This window comes from Ornithorhynchus anatinus, chromosome X2, assembly GCF_004115215.2.
Source record: "Ornithorhynchus anatinus isolate Pmale09 chromosome X2, mOrnAna1.pri.v4, whole genome shotgun sequence".
Lineage (NCBI taxonomy): Eukaryota > Metazoa > Chordata > Mammalia > Monotremata > Ornithorhynchidae > Ornithorhynchus > Ornithorhynchus anatinus.
Window position 1 is genome coordinate 12772762 of NC_041750.1, and position 23338 is coordinate 12796099.

Genomic DNA, 23338 nt, shown 5'->3' on the forward strand with positions numbered 1-23338 from the left:
GCTCAATAAGTACTACAAATTGAAGGAATTTACATTGTAATGGGGCTGGGGGGGAGAGACACACATAAAGATATAAACAGAGCAGTTAGAATATAAATAATTGATTGTGCAATTGATTATACACATTTACGGGTGCTGAGGAAGGGTATAAATAATGTACCTCGTGTTAACAGGGGGCTTTGGGGAAGGCTTTGTGCTGAGTTTCATGGTCGTTAGCTGGCCAGGGTAAAACTCATCACAGTCTATTACTTACCCTTAGTATAAAAAGAAGGAGAATTTGCTTCCTCTGAGCATGCGCGCACACACACACACACACACACACACGCAGTTTGTGTAAAGAGTTACAAACTCTTCAAAGTATTTTTTGTTGTTTCAACTGTCCTCTCAGCCTCTTCCAGTTGCAAAATAGTTTATCACCCAGGCCTCTCAGTTCCAATCAAGTCCTGTTTACAAGTTACTCCAAAATTTTTCTGCCCTTCTAAGATGCTTTCCTCTTTTACTAAATACCAAAGAGTACAGAGAAAGGGTCAACTAACCCACTTTACCATCCTTAGGCACCAGGATGGTAAGAGACTAGTGCCCATGACTAGTAAGAGATACCAACTCTAAATACAAATATACTACACATTCCAGAACACCCCGGGGCCAAAACAAAACAAAAAAATCATTAAAAAATCCCCTAGTTATTATACCAGCATATAAATGGGAGATTATCTGAGAAATCAAAAAGGAAATGGACAGATACCTGCTTAAAGTAGAAAAGATGAAAGGAGAGAAAAGTGACCAGATCTAACTGGAAAAGCATTATTACCTGCTTGCCTAGTCTCCCCTTGTCCTCAGTCTTTACATCTGTAGATTCATTAAAAATCCGGAGACATTCTTCCATTGGGTCAGAATCATAGTCTAAGTCTTTCTCCAAAATGGAATAGTCAATATCATCTGAGGTCATGGAGGACGAAGAGGACGCAGAGGGCCAGGAACGTTTGGGGTGCTTTATCCCCTCATCACTCTGAGAGCTCCAATCACCCTCGTCTCCACCCGAATCTGACCTGGTGTTTGCAAGAACAGCAGGCATAGACTGGGATGTCCTTTCGTCCTCGTCTCCACTCTCATCACCAAAGAGATCAACATGACTCAATGGCCATTTCTTTCGGCTAGATTTGCCCCTGGAACTTTCTTTTAAGGAATTTGCTTTCCCCTCTTCCGGCCTGCCATATCCAGGGGCCTTTCCCCCTTTATCACCTACAAATTTACTACTAGATGCGCTTTTCCTGCTTTTTGTACCAGCTGCCTTTAATGAAGAGACTTTTTTGCTAATCACTCTTTTCTCTGTGTTGAGATTATCATTCTTGCTTTTTTCTGAGTTTAGCTTTGGTTTCTCCACTTTAGTCATATCTACCGTTTCAGATTTGTGCTTGGCAGGTTTGGTAATATTCCCAACTGTCCTGGCATTTGTACTTTTTTCATGTTTTGTTTTCGTCTTCTCTTTGCTTGCTTTGTCTTTTTCTAGGATTTTACATTTTTCTTTCCTGTTCATCCTATTCTTATGGCTAGAGGTCCTACTGTAATCTGGCTTTTTAATTTTCATTTTGTTGCCCTTATTGCCATTACCCTCCTTTTCATTTGTCCTAGAAGGCATCTTGGTGGCTTTCACGGTTCTCTCAGGAGGATCTTGGCCTAGATTTTTGCATGTACGCTGGAGATCCTCCATATCATATTGCACTGCCATTTCCTTCTTTCCACAGGAGTTTGCAGCCTCAGGTTTGGAGTGCTTTCCTTTGGTGGACAATCCATCATTGGTCACGCTCTCTAAACCAATTCTAGATTTCAATTGGCTAACAGGGCTTGGTTCTTCTTCAGAGTCAGAAAACTTGGCATCTGTCTCATAACCACTGAGGTCATCACAATGCTTCTTGAGTGCAAGAGGGTCACACTCATCTTGACTTGATCCCCTTCTCCGTTTGGTCCCCTTCCGATCTTTTGTGTTGGTTTTGCTTAAAAGTCTGGCAGAGTAATTTGAAAGAGGGTCATATTCTAAATCCGTCAAAGGTTTAGAGTTATCAATTACATACTTGCTGTTGGGAACAGTTTGGCTATATTTTCTGGGTTGGGCCACAGCTTTGGGAACGTATTCCAGAGCACTGCCTTTGGACTTTGATTTGTCAGAAGAATCCAAGGTATATTTGTTTGAATTATTAACAGCAGCAAGAGGAGTTGGGTGGTAGTCTGTGTTATTTAAGCAATAACTACCTGGATTATATTCTAAAGAACCAGCTAAGGAGTCAATTATTGGGCCAGCAGTGCCAGTGGGACTTTTGGAAATGCTAGGTGAGGCCTCAGAAGTGTTGTACTCCTTGGTGTTCTCCAAAAGCTCTTCATATTTCTTCTGTTCACGCTCAACCTCATTTCTGACTACTTCGATGGCTTTATTAACCAATTCCAGCTCCAGAATCCCAGCACTTGGCTTGGCAATTTCCCCCAAGGATCCATTTTCTATTCTAGATGAAGGTTTAGGAAGTTCTGGATTGTATGGATCATAACCAAGCTCTGAAATGGAAGGGGGGAGGGGGGAAAAAAAACACAAAATATACTGAGTTCTTAGGAGGACAGGTACTATCAAGAGTATCTATTGAGTGTCTACTGTATTAAAATAGAGGGCTGATGTATAATGCTACTCTTTCAAAGGAGAGCCTGCTTTAATAGTCTGAAGAATCCAAGTTCAGAGTTCACAGTTCAGAGTTAGGAAAAATCATTCTAGCCTTAACTCGCTCTCAGAGCTCTCTTTAAAAATTGGGGAAACTACTACACACTTGAGGGTGACTGTTGGCTAATAATAAGCTTCCCACAGTTGATGGTCAAGATCGAATTATTTTGGAAATATTTTACAATCATAGTAAATGAGACAAGATCAACATAAGAGATACTGAAATTGTGCACTGGCTACTGCATGTAGGCCCACTGTTTTATAATGATGGGGTTCTTAAACCTCGCAATAAGAAAAAGACACATTCTAGTAGTACACTCACCTCAGTCTGACCATGCACACATGCGCACAACCATCTTTTCCAGCATTACATCATGTTCTAAAAGATACGGCTACTCTTTAAAGTAGATATCAACTGCACTCCCTTACACTTCTTCCCTAGCCTCCTCTCTCTCTCGTCCCCCTTCCCACTCCAATGAACAGACATAAACTGTTGGAACTTTCCCAATTCTCTGAGAATTCTCTCCAAAACATATACTGAAAACTCATTCTAGAAGAGCTGAAGTGGACTTATTTCATCTACCTGCTTTTATCCACTTAACTGTCTAACAAAGTGTTTGCCAGGAAGTACAAAAGACAGAGCTGGATTTCATTCTACAATAGCTAGTTAATTTGTTTGTCAAAGCTAAAGCTGACTCCAGAATCTTTACTGTGGTGTTTGCAACAAAATAAACCATTTCCTCTTTTACTCAACTGAATTTACAGTAGCAACGGGAAAACAAGGGAATACAAAGAAAGTAGCAGAGCCTAGTGGAAAGAGCACAGACCTACAGGTCAGAGAACCTGGGTCCTAATCACAGCTCCACTTCTTGCATGTGTGTGACCTTGGGCAAGGCACCTAACTTTTCTGTGCCTTGGTTTCCTCATCCATAGAATGGGGATTCAACAACTGTTCCCTCTTACCTAGACTGTGAGCCCAAAGAAGGACGGGGGCTGTGTCCAACCTGATTGTCTTGTATCTACCCCAGTATTTAATATGGTGCTTTAATCAATCAATGGTATGTATTGAGCACTTATTATGTACAAAGCACTCATTGGACTAAGTCCTTGGGAGAGTACAGGTTCCCGCCCTCACAAGCTTGTAGTTCAGAGTATGTGCGCTGGGCACACAGTAAGCACTTAAGTATCACCCTTATTATAGCTTTTCATCCAAAAGGTATGCTTTGAATTACGGGGGATGTCTAATATTTCCCATCAAAGAATATTAACCTAACAGAAATGGACAGAAATAATCTCTGTCTCAGGGTGAACCTTTTGCCTCATCAGGACAATTCTCTTTCATCACATCACTTTTCTAAAGCTACCAGATCCTAAGACCGGACCTCATCCTAAGGATGACTGTATCCTAAGACCAGATCCTCAAAAGCTGGCAAATTTCTATTTGGTATCTTAGGATATTGTTCTTGGTTCAATTTCCTAGTGCTATACATCCTGTGGGCATCCAATAAATAACTATTAATGGTGAGCATCTGAATTTTTTTAAATTCTAAAATATCTGGGAACTTCTTGACGTGGACATCAACATCCCTCTTCCCTCAGCTTCTTTCCTAGCTTCAACTCTCACGCTCTTCCCATTCCACTTCAGCAGGGTCGGCTTCAGACATTTGGCCATCTGAAGGAGGGAGCACAAGGGCCACCCCCATATTCCATACTGACATTATGGGCAACTTTTTGCAGAAGAGTTCTTCTCTGTTGCTGCTATCCACAAATCTGCTCCTCAACTGAGTACTCTGGACAGTTTGGTGCTGAGACTCCAACCTACCCCTAAGAGAGCACTTCCTTCTAGTCACCATCTTTGTAACATTCCACACAGTCACCACCTTTGCCAAGTCCCACAGGCCTTTCCATTTTCCCCATGCCTTCCTGCCCACTACCTCGAGACAATGGCTTACTATGCTTATCATCTGAAGCCATACTTGTAATAGAACAGCAGCTACCTAGGGCAGGATGGAAAAGGAAAAGTGGTAGCTGTGTCCCCAGGAGGGTCCCTGGGGATCTGCCCGACCTCGAGGCTTCTTGTCAAACAGAGACAGTGTCACGTTAAGAATAAATAGGCTGCAAAACAGTTCCATCATCTTCTGGCTATTCCAGAAGATGGAGCACCTAGAGCCACCTTTCGAACTTCTGGAAGCTAAGACACTGACACTCACGAGTGGACGTTTCAATTGGGGTGAACCCAGAGTCCCTGCTCTAGAACACAGTCATTTTAAAGTCTACTTTAAGTTTACTCTTGGCTAGACTCAATCAATACTTCTTGTTGAGCACCAACCCCAAAAAACTACTCAGAGCTTCAGGGCAGAATGAACAACTGCAGCTAAGCCACCTCTCCTTTTGGAGCTGGAAAGCACCCAGAGTTGAAGCCCTAATGTCAGTTACACCTAATTTCCCCTACTTGCAGGACACAGCCCTCAGCCCTGGGACCTGTGGGGTTCTGATCAAACCTCTCAGTGCTGTGAGGCCCCGCCAGAGGTTCTTCTCAACCCTGGCACTAGTGAGAAGAAGCTGTTGCATTCCTTCCCAGCCCAGTGTCGTCAGAGCTATCTGTCAGTAGCAGTGGTGCCGAGGATAATCCAGCTGAGTTCAGATGGGGGGCAGCACTGGGCAGGGAAGGGGTATGACATCTCTGGACTGTTTGCCCTTGCAAGAGCCATGGGGACAGACTAACCCCACAACCTGGGGGCAGACTGGCTACATGGCAACAGTGCCCAAGGAGGAAGGTGAAATGGAGATGAACCAGTGAGAAGGATAAGTTCTTTCACTGAGCAGCTATGTACAAAGCACTATACTAGTATTTGGGAGAGTAGAACAGACGGAAAAGAAACACAATCAAGGGCCCTCTTACATTCCTCTCCTCTTTCTCCCTCATTCCACAATTCATTCAATCGTATTTGAGCGCTTACTGTGTGCAGAGGACTGTACTAAGTGCTTGGGAACGTACGATACAACAATAAACAGTGGCATTCCCTGCCCACAACAAGATCACAATCTAGAAGTGGGGGAGACAGACATCAAAACAAGTAAATAAAATTACAGATAAATACATCAGTGCTCTGGGGCTGGGAGGGGGAAAGAGCAAAGGGAGCAAGTCAGAGTGACGCAGAAGGGAGTGGGAGATGAGGAAAAGTGGGGCTTAGTCTGGGAAGGCCTCTTGGAGATGTGCGTTCAGTAAGGCTTTGAAGCAGGGGAAAGTGGTAGTCCGTCGGATTAGAAGAGAGAGGGTTTTCCAGGCCAGAGGCAGGACATGGGCTAGGGGTCAGCAGCGAGACAGGTAAGATCAAGCCACAGTGAGAAAGTTAGCACTAGAGAAGCGAAGTGTGCAAGCTGGGCTGTAGGAGAGAAATGAGGTGAGGTAGGAGGGGGCAAGGTGATGGAGTGCTTTAAAGCCAATAGAGAGGAGTTTTTGTTTGATGCAGAGGAGGATGGGGAACCACTGGAGTTTTCTGCGAAGCAGGGTGACGTGCCCAGAACGCTTTTGTAGAAAAATGATCCAGGTAGTAAAGTATGGACTGGAGTGGGAAGAGACAGGAGGCTGGGAGGTCAGCAAGGAGGCTGATGCAGTAATCCAGGTAGGAGAGGACGAGTGGTTGCATTAACATGGTAGCAGTTTGGATGGAGAGGAAAGGATGGATTTTAGTGATGTCATTAATGGTGAACTGACAGGATTTAGTGATGAACTGAATATGTGGGTTGAATGAAAGAGATGAGTCAAGGGTAACACCAAAGTTATGGGCTTGGGAGTCAGGAAGGATACTGATGCCATCTACAGTGATGACAAAGTCAGGAGGAGGGCAGGATTTGGGTGGGAAGTCAAGAAGTTCTGTTTTGGACATGTTAAGTTTGAGGTGATGGAAGGACATCCAAGTAGAGATTAGAGAGAAGAGGGAGGAGGAGATGGAAGACTGGAGAGGGGGAGAGAGATCAGGGCTGGACATGTAGATTTGGGTGTCATCTGCATAGAAGTGGTAGTTGAAAACATGGGATCAAATCTCCCCCCTTCTAGACTGAGAGCCCATTGTGGGCAGGGATTGTCTCTATTTGTTGTTGAACTGTACTTTCCAAGCACTTAATCCAGTGCTCTGCACACAGTAAGTGCTCAATAAATACAACTGAATGAGTTCTCCAAGGGAATGAGTGTAGATAGAGACTTAGAAGGGGACTCAGAACTCAACCTTGAGGGACACTCACTGTTAGGGGGTGGGAGGCAGAGGAGGAGCCCGTGAAGGAGGCTGAGAATGAATAACCAGAGACATAAGAGGAGAACCAGGAGAGGACAGTCAGTGAAGTCATGGTTGGATAACATTTCCAGGAGAAGAGGGCGGTCCAGTGTCCAAGGCAGCTGAGAGGTCAAGGAGGCTGGAGTAGAGGTCTTTGGATTTGGCAAGATCATTGGTGAACTTTGAGAGGGCAGTTTCTATGGAGTGAAGGGGACAGACTGGAGTCAAGGAGAGAATTCGAGGAGAGGAATTTGGGAAAACAGATGTAGACAATCAAGGATTTTGGAGAGGAATGGTAGGAGGGAGATGGGATGATAACTGGAGGGAGCCGTGGGGTCAAGGGAGGGTGTTTTTAAGATAGGGGAGACGTGGGCATGTTTGAAAGCAGTGGGGAAGAAGTCAACAGTGAGTGAATGGCTGAAGAGGGCTGTTAGGGAGGGAAGAAGGGAAGGAGCGAGAGTTTTGATAAAGGTGTGAAGACATGGGGTCCGATGCGTATGCGGATAGTTTGAGAGGAGGCAGGAGTTGTCCTCTAGAGAAACTGCTGTGAAGGATGGGAAAGTTGAAGAAGGGGCCAGAAAGGGGAGGAACTGAGGAGGGGTTAGGAGGATGTCCCACCCACCTTAAAAAGAAATGTTGGAATGCTTGGAGCCTATTGTATACAAAGCACTGTATGCAGAGTGAAGGAGATGTTTTAGGAAGATGATTTCGTTTGGGCAGGAGAGGTTTTGGAAAGATTAACTAGACTTCAGGACTGAAGAGAGGAGTGGCTGGAAGCGGGAAACACAGGGAGGCAGCTGATACAACAATCTACCCATGAGATAATTAGAGCTTGAACCAGTGTGGTGATAATTTGGGAGAAAAGGCAGCAGATCTGAAAAATACTGTGAAGATAGAGCCAGCATGATATTGCAACAAAATGTTCGTGAGAGTTAAAAGATAGTGAGGAATCAAAGCTGGAACAGAGGTTGTGGGTTTCTGAAACAAAGAGGACAGTGGTGGTGTTGAGATGGGAACCTTAGGAGAATGGCGGGGTTTATGAGGAAAGGTTCGTGCATTCAATCGTATTTATTGGGCGTTTACTGTGTGCAGAGCACTGTATTAAGCACTTGGGAGGGAACAATACAACAATAGGCAGACATTCCCTGACCACAATGAGTTTACAAGTCTAGAGGGGTAGATGGACATTAATATAAATTATAGATATGAACATAAGTGCTGTGCGACTGGGAGGGGGGAATGAATAAAGGGAGCAAGTCAGGGCAATGCAGAGGGACTGGGAGAAAAGGAAAGGACTTAGTAAGGGAAGGCCATTTGGAGATGTGCTTTCAATAAGGCTTTAAAGGTGGGGAAAGTAACTGACTGTCAGATTTGAGGAGGGAGGGAGGGAGGGCGCTCCACAAAAGGGAGGATGCGGGCCAGAAGTCGGCAGTGAAATAGATGAGAACCAGGTACGGTGAGAAGGTTGGCATTAGAGGAGCAAAGTGTGTGGGCTGGGTTGTAGTAGGAGAGAAGTAAGGTGAGGTAGGAGGGGGGCTTTGATTGAGTGCTTTGAAGCCAATGGTGAGGAGTTTTTGTGTGATGCAGAGGTAGATGGGCAACCACCGGAGTTTCTTGAGGAGTGGGGAAGCATGGCCTGAACGTTTTTGTAGAAAAATAATCCGGGAAGCAGAGTGAAGTATGGACTGGCGTGGGGAGAGACAGGAGGCTGGGATATCAGCAAGGAGGCAAGGTGGAGTAGGATAAGTGACTGTATTAACATCGTAGTTAATGGTTTGGATGGTTGATCCAAACATGGTTTGGATGGAGAGGAAAGGGCAGATTTTAGCAATGTTGTGAAGGTGGAACTGACAGGATTTAGTGATGGATTAAATATGTGGGTTGAATGAGAGAGGGGAGTCAAGGAAAACCCCAAGGTTACAGGCTTGTGAAAGAGGAAGGATGATGGATGACACTCTCAACACTACTCTCTCCACTGAACTCAAGTCACTCATTCCCCTACCCCTTCGATCTCGTACCACTAACCCACAGCCCTATATCACCTCCACAGTCCGCCTCCTTCACTCTTGTGTACGAGCCACAGAGTATTACTGGTGGAAATCTAGATATCAGGCTGACTTCGTCCACTTCAAGTGTATCCTTGCATGCTTTAACTCGGCCCTCTCCTCTGCCCGGCAAGATTATTTCTCCTCCCTTACTGACAGCCATGCCCATCGCCGTGCCAGATGTTCCAGGCATTTAATTCCCTCCTCAAACTCCCTGTTCTCCCTGCCTCCCCCATCCCTTGCCCCCAGTAACCTGGTCACCTACTTTATTGAGAGAATTGACACTATCAGGTGTCATCTCCCTAAAATCTCCCCTGCCCCTTCTTCAACTCTCCCATCTCTCCCAGTACTACCTCTAGAGGAGATCTCCTGCATTCTCTCAAAATCCGCCCCCTCCACCTGTGCATCCAACCCCATCCCTTTGCACCCTATCAAAACACATGTCCCCTCCCTTCTTCCCTCCCTAGCAGCCATCTTCAACTGTTCTGAAGAGTTCGATTTAAGGTATGTTCACCTTAAGGTGCTGGTGGGACATACACATGGAGATGATCTCAAGGCAAGAAGAATGGTGATATCTTAAAAGAGAAGGGTTAGGGCTGGTGAGGTTGACTTGGGTAGCTGAAACCATGTGAATGGATGAGCTGCCTACAAGAACAGAGCTTTGTGGGACACTCATAGTTGGGATATTGAGATAGAAGAATCAGTTAAAAGAGACAGAAAGGGAGGCATCAGAGAGGTAGCAGAACCAGAAATATCTAGGTGGTGAAACCAAGGAGATATAGCACTTTTGGGAATAGGGGATAATAATTATGGTATTTTTAATAGCTATGTGCCAAGCACTGTTCTAAGCGCTGGGGTAGATACAGGGTAATCATGTTGTCCCTCATGGGGCTCACAGTTTTAATCCTCATTTTACAGATGAGGTAACTGAGGCAGAGAAAAGTTAAGTGACTTGCCCAAGGTGACACAGCAGACAAGTGGCAGAGCTGGGATTAGAACCCACGTCCTCTGGCTCCCAACCCCGTGCTTTTTCAACTAAACCACACTGTTTCTCTCAATCACCAGTGTCAAAGGCAGCCAAGAGGTTGTGGAGGATTAGGACAGAGCTAGGAAGGAATAGAAAGGATATGGGAGTAGGAGGGCAGTAAAAAGGTGAGGGTGAAATTTAGGGACGTTCAGGTATGATGGTGTGTATTTTGCCAATAAAGTAGTTGAGGGAGTCATCAGAGGTGCTGTGGGGAGGGGCCCTGATAGCTTCAGGAAGGAGCTAAAGGGCTGAAATATTTGGTGGGGGTAGTGTGCATGAACCTCAATGGAAAAGGAAAAGTTCTGTTGCTGAGCAGAAGAGATGGGTGAGTTATAGCAGGTCAGGGTACATTTGAGGAGCAGCATGGCCTAGTGATAAGTGCACGGGCTTGGGATTCAGAGGTCATGAGGTCTAATCCTGGTTCCGCCACTTATCTGCTGCATGACAAGTCACTTAACTTCTCTGTGCGTCAATTACCTCATCTGTAAAATGGTGATTGAGACTGTGAGCCCCACATGGGAAAATCTGATTACACTGTATTTATCCCAGTGCTTAGAACAGTGCTTGGCACATAGTAAGCACTTAAATACCACAATTACTATTTGAAACAGCGTGGTCTAGTGGAGAGAGCACAGACATGGGAGTCAAGAGGACCTGAATTCTAATCCCAGCTCTGCTACTTGTCTGCTGTGTGACCTGGGGCAAATTACTTAAATTCTCTGTGCCTCGGTTACCTCATCTGTAAAATAGGGATTAAGACTGTCAACCCCACATGGGAGAGGAACTGTGTCCAGCCCAATTTGTTAGTCTCCACCCCAGCACTTACTGGAGTGCCTAGCACACAGTAAGCACGTAACAAATACCACAATTATTATTATTATTTGAAGTGGTGGAAGTCAGGCTGGATTGTGGATTTATGTCATGGAATGACAGCCTAAGGTTTGGTACCAGGCTGGGAACTTCCAAAGGTAAGCAGACTGGGGGTTGGTGGGCAGGTGTGAATTCAAAACCACTTCACCCTAACTAGAATTTTGGGCTCAGCATGAAACTCTGGGGTTGGTCAACAAGTGACAGAATGGTCTGGGATGCCACACTCTGGCAAGGGGAGTGAGAAGCAGCATGGCCTAGTGATAAGGATACGGGCTTGAGAGTCAAAGAATGTTGGTTCTAAACCCAGCTCCTCCACTTGTCTGCTGGGTTATCACAAGTCACTTAATTTCTCTGTGCCTCAATTACCTCATCTGTAAAATGGGGATTAAGACTGTGAATCCCATGTGGGACAGGGACTGTATCCAACCTGATTACCTTGTATCTATCCCAGAGCCTAGGACAGTGCTTGGCACATAGTAAGTGCTTAACAAATACCATAATTATTAATTACTATTATTAAGGGGGTCCAGGTTCTTGATTTAGCACCACTGGTGGGAGGATATCTCACTAAAACAAAAATTTGTGTTTGATATACTTGCCCCATCTTCCCCCAATACACTCTTCAATGGCCTTGCACTTACTTTCCTTCCTTAACTACAATAAACTGTTGGGCTTTGATTATCAGTTAATGACTAGTAAAATAACCAATTCTGTTAATCGACCTTCCAAATTCAAAGAGCATTCCCTCTGCGTCCCTCCCCTTAAGAAAAGGGGGGTGGTGAGAGGAAGGATCAAAACGATTCAGAAAATTGGAGGTGGGGGGCTAGGGAGCCAGTAGATGACTGCAACTCTTAGGTTGAAGTGGGTGGTAGAGGCGGATGACATAGGATAAGATTGGGCGGTTGGGGGGGGGGGGGAGGAGAAAGGGAAAGAGAGAAAAGACGGAGAGAGGAGGGGGAGAGAGAGAGAGAGAGAGAGAGAGAGGGCGAGCAAGCACGCAAGCAAAAAAAACAGACAAGGAGAGCCAGGTTTCAGAGATGGCAAGGAGGAGTAGTGATTGGGTCAGGAACAGGTCAAGGACGGAACAAACTAAAGTTGTCCACCAAAGTCTTTTTGGACACTTTACACTCTCTTAATGGGTAAAACACACACCAAAATTATCCAAATTGAGGTTATTCAGAATTAGGGCAGCCAGGTCCAGTTCTGTGAGTGGTGGGAGAAGAGTTGGGTTATCAAATATTCTTGAGTGCTACCAGTGGCCACCATATTCACAAGGCTAATGGCACCACAAGGTTTGAAGCATAAACTACTAAAGGGAATAAAACACCCCCAATACTAGCACCTCCACATCTCTAACATTCTTTTTTGTTTCCCCCCAAAAAAACTCCTTGCCCCACTGCCAGAGAAATCATTGGTAAAACATACTTAAAAGAAGCAGCAATCTTAGTGTAAAGAGCCCAGGCCTGGGAGTCAGAAGTATCTGGATTCTAACCCTGGCTCCGCCACTTGTCTGCTGAGTGATCTTGGGCAAGTTGCTTAACTTCTTTGTGCCTCATCTGTAAAATTAGGATTAATACTGTGACCGCCATGTGGGACATGGACTGTGTCTAACTTTGTACCCATCCCAATGCTCAGTACAGTGCCCGGCACATAGTAAAGCACTTAAACACTAAAAAAAAAAAAAAAAAGGCTGACCATTTCCACCCTGTTTTGGTTATTTTCTAATTGGTGTTAAAAAAATCAAATGAATACACAATGTAAAATAATAAAATAGTGCCTACCAAACTTAAGACATATTCAAGGGGAAATAAGCAATAGTAACCTATGCAGAGTGTTTGTTTTTTGCATTTTTCTGGATTTTATCTCCACCTTTCAACAGTAAAATGTTCTCTAGTTTAAATACTTCTGTTCACCTTTTCTTACAGATCTTTTGGCATACCTATAGTTTCTCAGGCACTACTAGCAAAGTCTGAACTATGGGTTTCCTCAATTGTAAAACTTAAAGTAGTTCCCGAACTGTGTTAACAATGGGATGGGGCGAAGATATGGTTAAGGCAGGGGGTGGGGGGGGAACGGGACACAATATTTTCTAAATGAGACCTGGAGGGAAAAACGTTTTCCAAAATCAAAGACAAAAAGATGAGAAAAGATCAAGCCAACATTTTAAACTTCCTAGTCAAAGGACAATATGCTTGTATGGATAAAAAGTCAAATAAAATATATTTAAATTGGATCACTCGGTTATTCAAGAGTTGGTTCAGCCAGTTTGGGGATTATCCAAACTTCACACTCCTCCCTCTCTCCTTCTCTAAATATTTCACATTTGAAGAAAGCAAAGCAGGCATGAACCCAAGTCCAGAATAAATCTGGGTGAGAGAAGATAAAACAAGTAGGTAAAATGAGGATTTGAACTGTTCTGATTTTCCTTCATCAGTGTTATTAATCAGTGGTACTTACTGAGAGTTTACTGTGTGCAGAGCGCTTGTACTAAGCATTATCTTTAACCTCTTCTTCCCCCTCCCCATCCTCAACAGATTTTGGAAAATTCTTTCCATTTCTGAGAAATTTGGATCATCTAATTTCAAGGAACACATAGTTTGATACAATAGTAGAAATAAGAAAAATATTTGAGAAATGTTTTTGTCAGGGACTCTCTAATCTCTGGGAAGAGTGAATCCTAGTGGTTGGAAAGATAAGTGTGCCTTCAAGAACTACTGTCTGGCCCAATACCTTGATCACAAACTGAAAATAATTTACACTTTACCTCTCAAAAATGGGAATTCTGAATACTGAATGGCCAAATTTCAAGGTACGTAACTCCTGTTCGGAAGCACAGACTTGAAATGCCCTAACACCACTAACCTACTCTAGCATGGGCATGAAATGTATATGCTATGTTGTTGTGTTGTACCCTCCCAAGCACTTAGTACAGTGCTCTGCACAGTCAGTGCCCAATAAATATGATTGATTGAAGGGGAGAAACAGACTTAGGAGTATAGTTGTCTTTAAGGAAAAAGCCAAAACAAATTTTAGCCCAGGAAAAAAAAAAGGCACTGGCATTTTTTTTGTTTTAAAGACAGAGTAAGAACTCTACAGCAGGTAATAAAAACAAAGGGTATGGGGCTGTAAAAAGACGCATTCAAACAGCTGAACTACTATTAACAACTGAAGCTGAACTATAAAAGCCTTCCATAATTACCCAGCTCATTTCAGTCCACAAAGTCCTTTTCAGTAAACAACTAGAAGCCAGCCTCTTTCCAGGGTTAAAGTTTTAGGTCTTCAGAAACAATGCAAATGCCTAGATATTTGAAACCACAAAAAACAGGAACTAAGATGGGATCTGCTCAAAAGTAGAGATTAAAGAACTGAAATAAACCTGACTGCAATTGCTAACCCATTAAAAGCAGGAGCTGATCATATACAATTCAATCAACACACTTGTCTTCAAAAATTTACCTGACACCTCCTCGGTTAATAAGTGATGAAGATATTTGTTCATGTCTTCATTTCATTTAGTAACATCTGCTTTTTGCTAGGATAATCCAGAGAAAACACGTCTATGCTGCTGACCTGTAAACCCAGCTCTTTCTGGCCTCAAAGATAATTTTGCTAGGAGTGTAGTTAGAATCCCTCCTCCCCTAATTAACTCTTTAAGCACTTTACATTGAGTAAGGAGTCAGTCATGTGAGTGGTGAAGGATGTGTCACAGCTGGGTCAGAAGACATTTAGAAAAACCAGTTTTGCATATACTGTATGTTATACCAAATGGCAGATAGCTCAAATGAACACCTGCAAAGGAAGTCATAGAGTTTTAGAGCATTTGAAACCACTCAGTACAGGACGTGAAGGGCTTCTAATTATTTGATGTTCTCCAAGGTATACTCGAGGTCAATTTATTTAAGGATTAAATTATACCATATAAAACTTTCGGTAGAAAATATCTAGTATTGTAGGTCCCCTAAATCCTACAATAATGGAGCTTCAAAAACTGTTCCTGCATTCATCGGGTCAATTTCCCCAACCTTCCTTAACTGGTCTTTATCATTAATACTAACATTGTCAGCATGGGTACGAAAGGCCAACTCAGTGAGCCCCTGTTAAACATTTCAGAACAGTCTAAAATACAGAGAAAACCCCTCTCAAGTGAAAAGTCTGTTATTTCACTGTTTCCTGTTTTTATTTTGCACATCTGCCTGTGCTGTGCTTTAATTCATTTGTTCAATCATTTATTGAGCGTTTACTGTGCGCAGAGCACTGCACTAAGCACTTGGGAGAATACAAGAGTCACATTCCCTCCCTACAACAAGCTTACAGCCTAGAGAGGGGGAGACAGACAATACAAATAAATAAAATTACAGATATGTACATAGTGCTGTGGGGGTGGAGGGTAGGGGGAAGAGCAAAGGGAGTAAGTCGGAGCCACACAGAAGGGGGTGAAAGATGAGGAAAGGTGGGGCTTAATCTGGGAAGGACTCCTGGAGGAGATGTGTCCTCAATAAGGCTCTGAAGGGGAGGAGAGTAAGAGCATTCCAGACCAGAGGCAGGATATGGGCTAGGGGTCGGCAGCAGGACAGGCGAGATGGAGCCACAGTGAGAAGGTTGGGATTAGAGGAGCGAAGTGTGCAAATTGGGCTGTAGGAGAGAAGCAAGGTGGTGGAGTGCTTTAAAGCCAATGGAGAGGAATTTTTTTTCGATGCAGAGGTGGATGGGCAACCACTGGAATTTTTTGAGGATTGAGATAACGTCCTGAATGTTTTTGTACAAAAATGATCCAGGCAGCAGAGTGAAGTATGGACTGAAATGGGGAGAGAATGGAAGCTGGGAGGTCAGCAAGGAGGCTGATGCAATAATCCAGGCAGGATAGGATGAGTGACTGCATTAACGTGGTAGCAGTTTGGAAGGAGAGGAAAGGGCAGATTTTAGCAATGTTGCAAAGGTGGAACCGACAAGATTTAGTGATGGATTATGTGGGTTGAATGACAGAAAGGAGTCGAGGATAACACCAAGGTGATGGGCTTGTGAGACAGGAAAGATGGTGGTGCCGTTTACAGTGATGGGAAAGTCAGGGGGACGACAGGGTTTGGGTGGGAAGATAAGGAGCTCTGTTTTGGACATGTTAAGTTGGAGGTGATAGGAGGACAACCAAGAAGACCTGTCTTGAAGGCAGGAGGAGATGTGAGACTGGACAGAGGGAGAGAGATTAGGGCTGGAGATGTAGATTTGGATATCAACCTGTCCTTTCTTGAACTTTCCCATCACTGTAGATAGCACAACCATCCTTCCCATCTTGCAAGCCCATAACCTTGGTGTCATCGCTCTCCCATTCACCCACATATCCAATTTGTCACCAAATCCTGTCGGTCTCACCTTCACAATGTCGCAAAGATCCACCCTCTCCTCTCCAACCAAACCGCTACCACGATAATACAATCACTTGCCCTATCTGGACTGGATTACTGCATTAGCCTCCTTTCTGACCTCCCAACCTCCTGTCTCTCCCCACTCCAGTCCATACTTCACTCCGCTACCCAGATTATCTTTGTACAGAAACATTCAGGGCATGTCACCCCCCTCCTCAAAAATCTCCAGTGGTTGCCTATCAACCTCCGTATCAAACAAAAACTCCTATTAGCTTTGAAGCTCTCCATCACCTTGCCCCTTCCTACCTCACCTCCCTTCTCTCCTACATCCCAGTGCGCACACTCTGCTCCTCTAGTACTAACCTTCTCACTGTGCCTCAATCTCACTTATCTTGCCGCCAACCCCTGGCCCACGTCTTACATCTGGCCTGGAATGCCCTCCCTCCTCAAATCCACCAATCACTTCGCCCCACTTCAAAGTGCTATTGAAAGATTCACCTCCTCCAAGGGACCTTCCCAGACTAAGCCCCACTTTTCTTCAGCTCCCACTCCCTTCTGTGTCACCCTGACTCGCTCCCTTTGCTCTCCCCACCCCGGCCCCACAGCACTTATGTATATATGCATATATCTATAATTCTATTTATTTATATTGATGCCTGTTTACTTGAATTAACGTCTGTCTTCCCCTTCTAGACTGAAAACCTGTTGTGGGCAGGGAATGTCTCTCTTCATTGCTGTACTGTACTTTCCAAGCGCTTAGTACAGTGCTCTGCACAGAGTAAGCGCTCAATAAATATGACTGAATGAATATGACCACATAGAAGTGGTAGTTAAAGCCATAGGAGCGAATGAGTTCTCCAAGGGAGTGGGTGGAGATGGAGAATAGAAGGGAACCCAGAACTGAACCTTGAGGGATCCCCACAGTTAGGAGGTGGGAGGCAGAGAAAGAACCCACGAAAGAAACTGAGAATACAGAGATAAGAAGAGAACTGGGGAGGACAGAGTCAGTGAAGCCAAGCTTGAATAAAGTCTCCAGGCGAAGGAGGGATAAACAATGTCCAAGGCGGCTGAGCGATCGAGGAGGATTAGGATGGAGTAGAGGCCATTGGATCTGGCAAAAAGGAGATCACTGACCTTTGAGGGGGCGGCTTCTGTGGAGTGAAGGAAACAGAAGACAGATTGGAGGGGGTCAAGGACAGTATTCGAAGAGAGGAACTTGAGACAGTGGGTGTAGACAACTTGTTCAAGGATTTGGAGAGGAATGGTTGGAGGGAGATGGAGTGATAACTGGAGGGAGCCATGGGGTCAAGGCAGGGTTTTTTAGGATAGGGGAGATATGGGCATGTCTCTATCATTCCTGTTGCATCTGTTTCCAGTCCCTTCTCCCTACTTATAATTCTTGCAATGTGAGCCCCAAGGACAGGAACTGTGTCTTATTCCCACTTGGGTATTCTCTTCTAGTGCTCAGTACAATGGTCTGCACACAATAAGCCCTTAATAATATTACTCTTACTAAATGAAAAATATAACCTAATAAACTTTTCTATTTACCCTGAAACCCATGCAAAGGCTTTCTGAAGGCTTTCCACAAAAGGATACCATCAAGGCAGACTGGAATTTGGGTGCCAATAACAACACTAATTGTATTTGTTAAGCATTTACTGTGTGTCAAGCTCAGAACTAAGCATCTAAGGTTTTTCTGCTTATAGTCAGTTTCACAGCTCTTCCCAAATACTTCCAAAGAAAAAGATAAGGTAATCAAAAATTAAATCCCTGTTTTCAGAAAAAAAATGCTAGGCAAAATTATGAAAAGCACTCTGAGCATAGGGTTTTTGGAGGTTTTTTTTTTTTTTGCCTTTAAACACTTTCATTTTGAATTACAATTTTACTTAGAAAATTATTGGTTTACTACGTGCAGAGCACTGTACTCAGCCCTTGGGAGAGTACAATACAACAATTAGCAGATACATTCCCTGACCAAAACAAGATTACAGTCTAGAGGGGGAGACAGACATTAATATGAATAACTTGTAATATATAATTTAAGGATATGTACACAAGTGCTGTGGGGGTGGGGTGGATATCAAGTGTCCAAAGGTCACAGATCCAACTGCATAGACAGAGAAGGGAGAACAAGCCAGGGAAAATTGGGCTTATTCGGGGATGACCTCTTGAAGTGTCCTCAACAGTGCTCTGAAGGTGGAGAGAGTGGTGGTGTGGCATATATGGAAAAGGAGGAAGGAGTTCCAGGCTAGGGGGAGATCGTGGGAAAGGGGTCAGTGGCAAGATAGTCGAGATCAGGGCAGTGATTGTGTCGACTGGGCTGCAGTAGATTGGTGTGGTAGGAGAGGGCAAGCTGACTGAGTGCTTTAAAAGACAATGGTACGGTGTTTCTGTTTGATGTGGAGGTGGGTGAGGAGACACTGGAAGACCTTGAGGAATGGGGAGATATGGACTGAATGTTTTTATTGATAAATAATCCATCCAGCAGAGCCAATTATGGATTGGAATGGGGAGAGACAGGAGGCCACGAGGTCAGCGAGGATGCAGAAGCAGTAGTTAAGGCAGGTTAGGGTAAGTGCTTGAATCAGCATGGTAGCAGTTTGGATGGAGAGGGAAGGGGAGATTTTAGCAATGTTGTGAAGGTAGAATCGACAGGATTTGGTGACAGACTATGTGGGTGGAATGAGATGAGGTGAGGACAATGCCAAGGCTATGGGCTTGTAAAACAGGGTGAATAGGGTGTTGTCTAGAGTGATGGGAAGGACAGCAGGGAGGACAGGGTTTGGGTGGGAAGATATGTAGTTCAGTTTGGAAATGTTTAATTTGAGGTTTCAGCAGGACATCCAAGTAGATATGTCTTGAAGGTAGGAGGAAATGCGAGATTACAGAGAAGGAGAAAGGTCAGGGATGGAGACATAAATCTGGGAATCATCTGCACAGAGATTGTAATTGAAGCTATGGGAGCGAATGAGTTCTCCAAGAGAGTGGATGTAGAGAGAGAATAGAAGGGTACCTAGAACTGAGCCTTGAGCAACTCCTACTGTCATAGGGTGGGAGGCAGAGGAGGAGCCACCAAAAAAAGACTGAGAACGAGGGGTCAGAGAGATGGGAGGAGAACCAAGAGAGGACAGTGCTAGTGAATCCAAGGCTAGATAAAGCTTCAAAGAGAAGGGGCTTCAGTCAAAGGTGGCTGAGAGATCTAGGAGGATTAGGATGGAATAGAGGAGATCAGATTTGGTGAGAAGGTCATTGGTTACCTTTAAGGGGGCTGTTTCTGAGGAGGGAAGGGGGCAGAAGCCAGATTGGAGGGGATTTAGGAGAGAACTGGAGAATAGGAAGTGGAGAAAGAGGGTGTAAACAACTTTCTCAAAAAGTTTGGAGAGAAATGGTAAGAGGAAGATGGGGCGATAACTGGAGGAAGCCATAGGGTGTTTTTAGGATAGGGGAGACATGGGCATATTTGAAAGCAGTGGGAATGAAGCCGCTGGAAAAATGAACTGTTGAAGATGGCAGTCAAGGAGGGAAGAAGAGAGGGGGCGAGTTTTAAAAAAGTATGAATGGTTGGGGTCAGAAGTACAGGTAGAGGGAGTGGATTTAGAGAGGAGGCGAGAGATTTCATCTTGAGTTACTGCAGGCAATATAAGGAGAATTAAAGAGGGTGGGGGGTGCGGATTGGAGAGGAACTAGGGAGATTTTAGGGAGATCATGCTTGATGGTTTCCATTTTTTTTTTGATGGAGCATGTGGCCAGGTCATGAGGGGAAAAAGATGGTGTGGGTGGGGAGACAGGAGGTTTGAGAAGGTAGTTAAAATGGCTGGAACAGCTGGCAGTGGGTATCGAGTGAATCAGAAGGATATGTATTGTTGTGTGGCAGTGGAGAGGGCCAAATTGCAAAAATACAAAATGTCAGTGTTGGCAGAAGAATTGACACGTCTTTGAAAATTAAACAAAATTTCTGGATGTCTGCACCTACGTAAAAACTTGTAAGCCTGTGAACCTAGGTTTTAATCATTCTGTTATTCAATCAGAAGTCCAAATCCAGATAAAGTGTCAGTTACATTATTTCAAGTCACTACTGCCTACTGCTTTTAAGATGCCTGGCTTTAGGAGAGAGATCAGAGTATTCTGCAGTTTTTTAAGGTTTCACTAGATTCAGGTCCAGAAAATCTAACACGTAAAAGTTAAAATGTTTCTAGCTCTTTAGCAAGTCACCTTACCTCACAGTATCCTATTTCCAGTGCAGCAAAATGGATATTCTCTGCACTCCATTTGTCATGGAAGCAACATGGTCTAGTGGAAACAACATGAGCCTGTGAGTCAGAGGACCTGGGTTCTAATCCAGACTCTGCCACTTGTCTGCTGTGTGACCTTTGGCAAGTCACTTAACTTCTCTGTGCCTCAGTTACCTCATCTGTAAAATGAGGATTAATATTTGTTCTCCCTCCCCCTAGATTGTGAGCCTGAGCAATTATGTCAGGCCCAATTACCTTGTACCTACCCCAGTACTTAGAACAATGCCTGGCACTTAGCTAGTGCTTAATAAATACTATTATTATTATTATAACATGGGTACTACATGGGAAACAACACAGAGTGGTAGAGCTCAAGCCTGGAAGTCAGAAGGTCATGGGTTCTAATCCTGGCTCTGCCACTTGTCTGTGTGACCTTGGGCAAGTCACTTCACTTCTCTGGGCCTCACCTGGAAAATGGCAATTGAAACTGTGAGCCCATGTGGGACAGGGACTATGTCCAACCTGATTTGCTTGTACCCACCCCAGAGTTTAGTACAGTGCCTGGCACAGAGTAAGTGCTTAACAAATACCATCAACATTATTATTTCATTTCCAAATAGAGGTGGTCCAAAAGACTTATGCTTCTTGTTCTTGTGAACTGTCAGATTTAGGCAAAACTCCCCATGGATGCACCTGAGTATCCCTGAGGTCTATAGGTGTGACTGACCCTGTGAGGTTGTCCCTGAGCTTGTGAAGCCATTAGCTTCACTCCTCTAGTTTTTCGGGTAGGGTGGGGGCAGCCAGAGTTAGTCCAACCTGCTCTTCGGAGCCAAAAAGGGACCAAGAAGTTGACCTGTGATGCTGACGTCACCTCTTGCCTCCTCTGGGCAGAGGGAGGAGGCTAAGAAAGATCTCAAAGAGGCTTTCCTGGTCCTTGCTAGGAACCATTCACATTAAATACCTCTAGCCCTGTGGCCCAAAGTACTGGGAGGAGGAGCCATCTGCTGTCTCACTATGCCCCACTTGATCCACCCCAAACATCTGGGGGATTCACTGGGAAAGGGAAAGGAGTTGGAGCTCCAGAGCTTGCCATGGGAAGCAGCACGGCATAGTGGATAGAGCAGAGGCCTGGTAATCTGAAGGTCATGGGTACTAATTCCAGCTCTGCCACTTGGCTGCTGGGTAACCTTGGGCAAGTCTATCTCCCTACTACCCTTCCTTTCCAAAATCTTAGAACGAGTCGTCTACAATAGATGCCTAGAATTCCTTAACTCCCATTCTCTCCTAGACCCCCTCCAATCTGGCTTCCGTCCCCTCCACTCTACCGAGACTGCTCTCTCCAAGGTCACCCATGACCTCCTTCTTGCCAAATCCAATGGCTCCTACTCCATTCTGATCCTCCTTGACCTCTCTGCTGCCTTTGACACTGTCGACCATCCCCTCCTCCTCCATACCTTATCTCACCTTGGCTTCACGGACTCTGTCCTCTCCTAGTTCTCCTCTTACCTCTCTGGCCGATCATTCTCGGTCTCCTACGCTGGAGCCTCCTCCCCCTCCCATCCTTTAACTGTTGGAGTTCCTCAAGGGTCAGTTCTTGGCCCTCTTCTGTTCTCCATTTACACTCACTCCCTCGGTGAACTCATCCGCTCTCACGGCTTTGACTACCATCTCGACGCAGATGACACGCAGATCTACATCTCCGCCCCTGTCCTCTCCCCCTCCCTTCAGGCTCGCATCTCCTCCTGCCTCCGGGACGTCTCCACCTGGATGTCGGCCCACCACCTAAAACTCAACATGAGCAAGACTGAGCTCCTCATCTTCCCTCCCAAGCCAGGTCCGCTCCCAGACTTCTCCATCACCGTGGATGGCACGACCATCCTTCCCGTCCCGCAGGCCCGCAATCTCGGTGTCATCCTTGACTCGTCCCTCTCGTTCACCCCACACATCCTATCCGTTACCAAGACCTGCCGGTTTCACCTCTACAATATCGCCAAGATCCGCCCTTTCCTCTCCACCCAAACGGCTACCTTACTATTACGGGCTCTCGTTATATCCCGGCTTGACTACTGTGTCAGCCTTCTCTCTGACCTCCCTTCCTCCTCTCTCGCCCCGCTCCGGTCTATTCTTCACTCCGCTGCCCGGCTCATCTTCCTGCAGAAACGATCTGGGCATGTCACTCCCCTTCTTAAACAACTCCAGTGGTTACCTATCGACCTCCGCTCCAAACAAAAACTCCTCACTCTAGGCTTCAAGGCTCTCCATCACCTTGCCCCTTCCTACCTCTCCTCCCTTCTCTCTTTCTACCGCCCACCCCGCACGCTCCGCTCCTCTGCCGCCCACCTCCTCGCCGTCCCTCGGTCTCGCCTATCCCGCCGTCGACCCCTGGGTCACGTCCTCCCGCGGTCCTGGAACGCCCTCCCTCCTCACCTCCGCCAAACTGATTCTCTTTCCCTCTTCAAAACCTTACTTAAAAATCACCTCCTCCAAGAGGCCTTCCCAGACTGAGCTCCTCTTCCCCCTCTACTCCCTCTGCCATCCCCCCTTCACCTCTCCGCAGCTAAAGCCTCATTTTCCCCTTTCCCTCTGCTCCTCCACCTCTCCCTTCCCATCCCCACAGCACTGTACTCGTCCGCTCAACTGTATATATTTTCGTTACCCTATTTATTTTGTTAATGAATTGTACATCGCCTTGATTCTATTTAGTTGCCATTGTTTTTACGAGATGTTCTTCCCCTTGACGCTGTTTAGTGCCATTGTTCTTGTCTGTCCGTCTCCCCCGATTAGACTGTAAGCCCGTCAAACGGCAGGGACCGTCTCTATCTG

At 45.2% G+C, this 23338-nt stretch overlaps 1 protein-coding gene across 1 annotated transcript in view; it reads right to left on the bottom strand.

Annotated features, from left to right (window-relative positions):
* REXO1 (RNA exonuclease 1 homolog) overlaps positions 1 to 23338 on the bottom strand; it is a 116778-nt gene that overhangs the window by 83354 nt on the left and 10086 nt on the right. The window contains exon 2 of the mRNA XM_029052610.1: positions 812 to 2547. Coding sequence (XP_028908443.1) covers positions 812 to 2547 — 1736 coding nt within the window. The remainder of the gene's footprint in view (positions 1 to 811; positions 2548 to 23338) is intronic.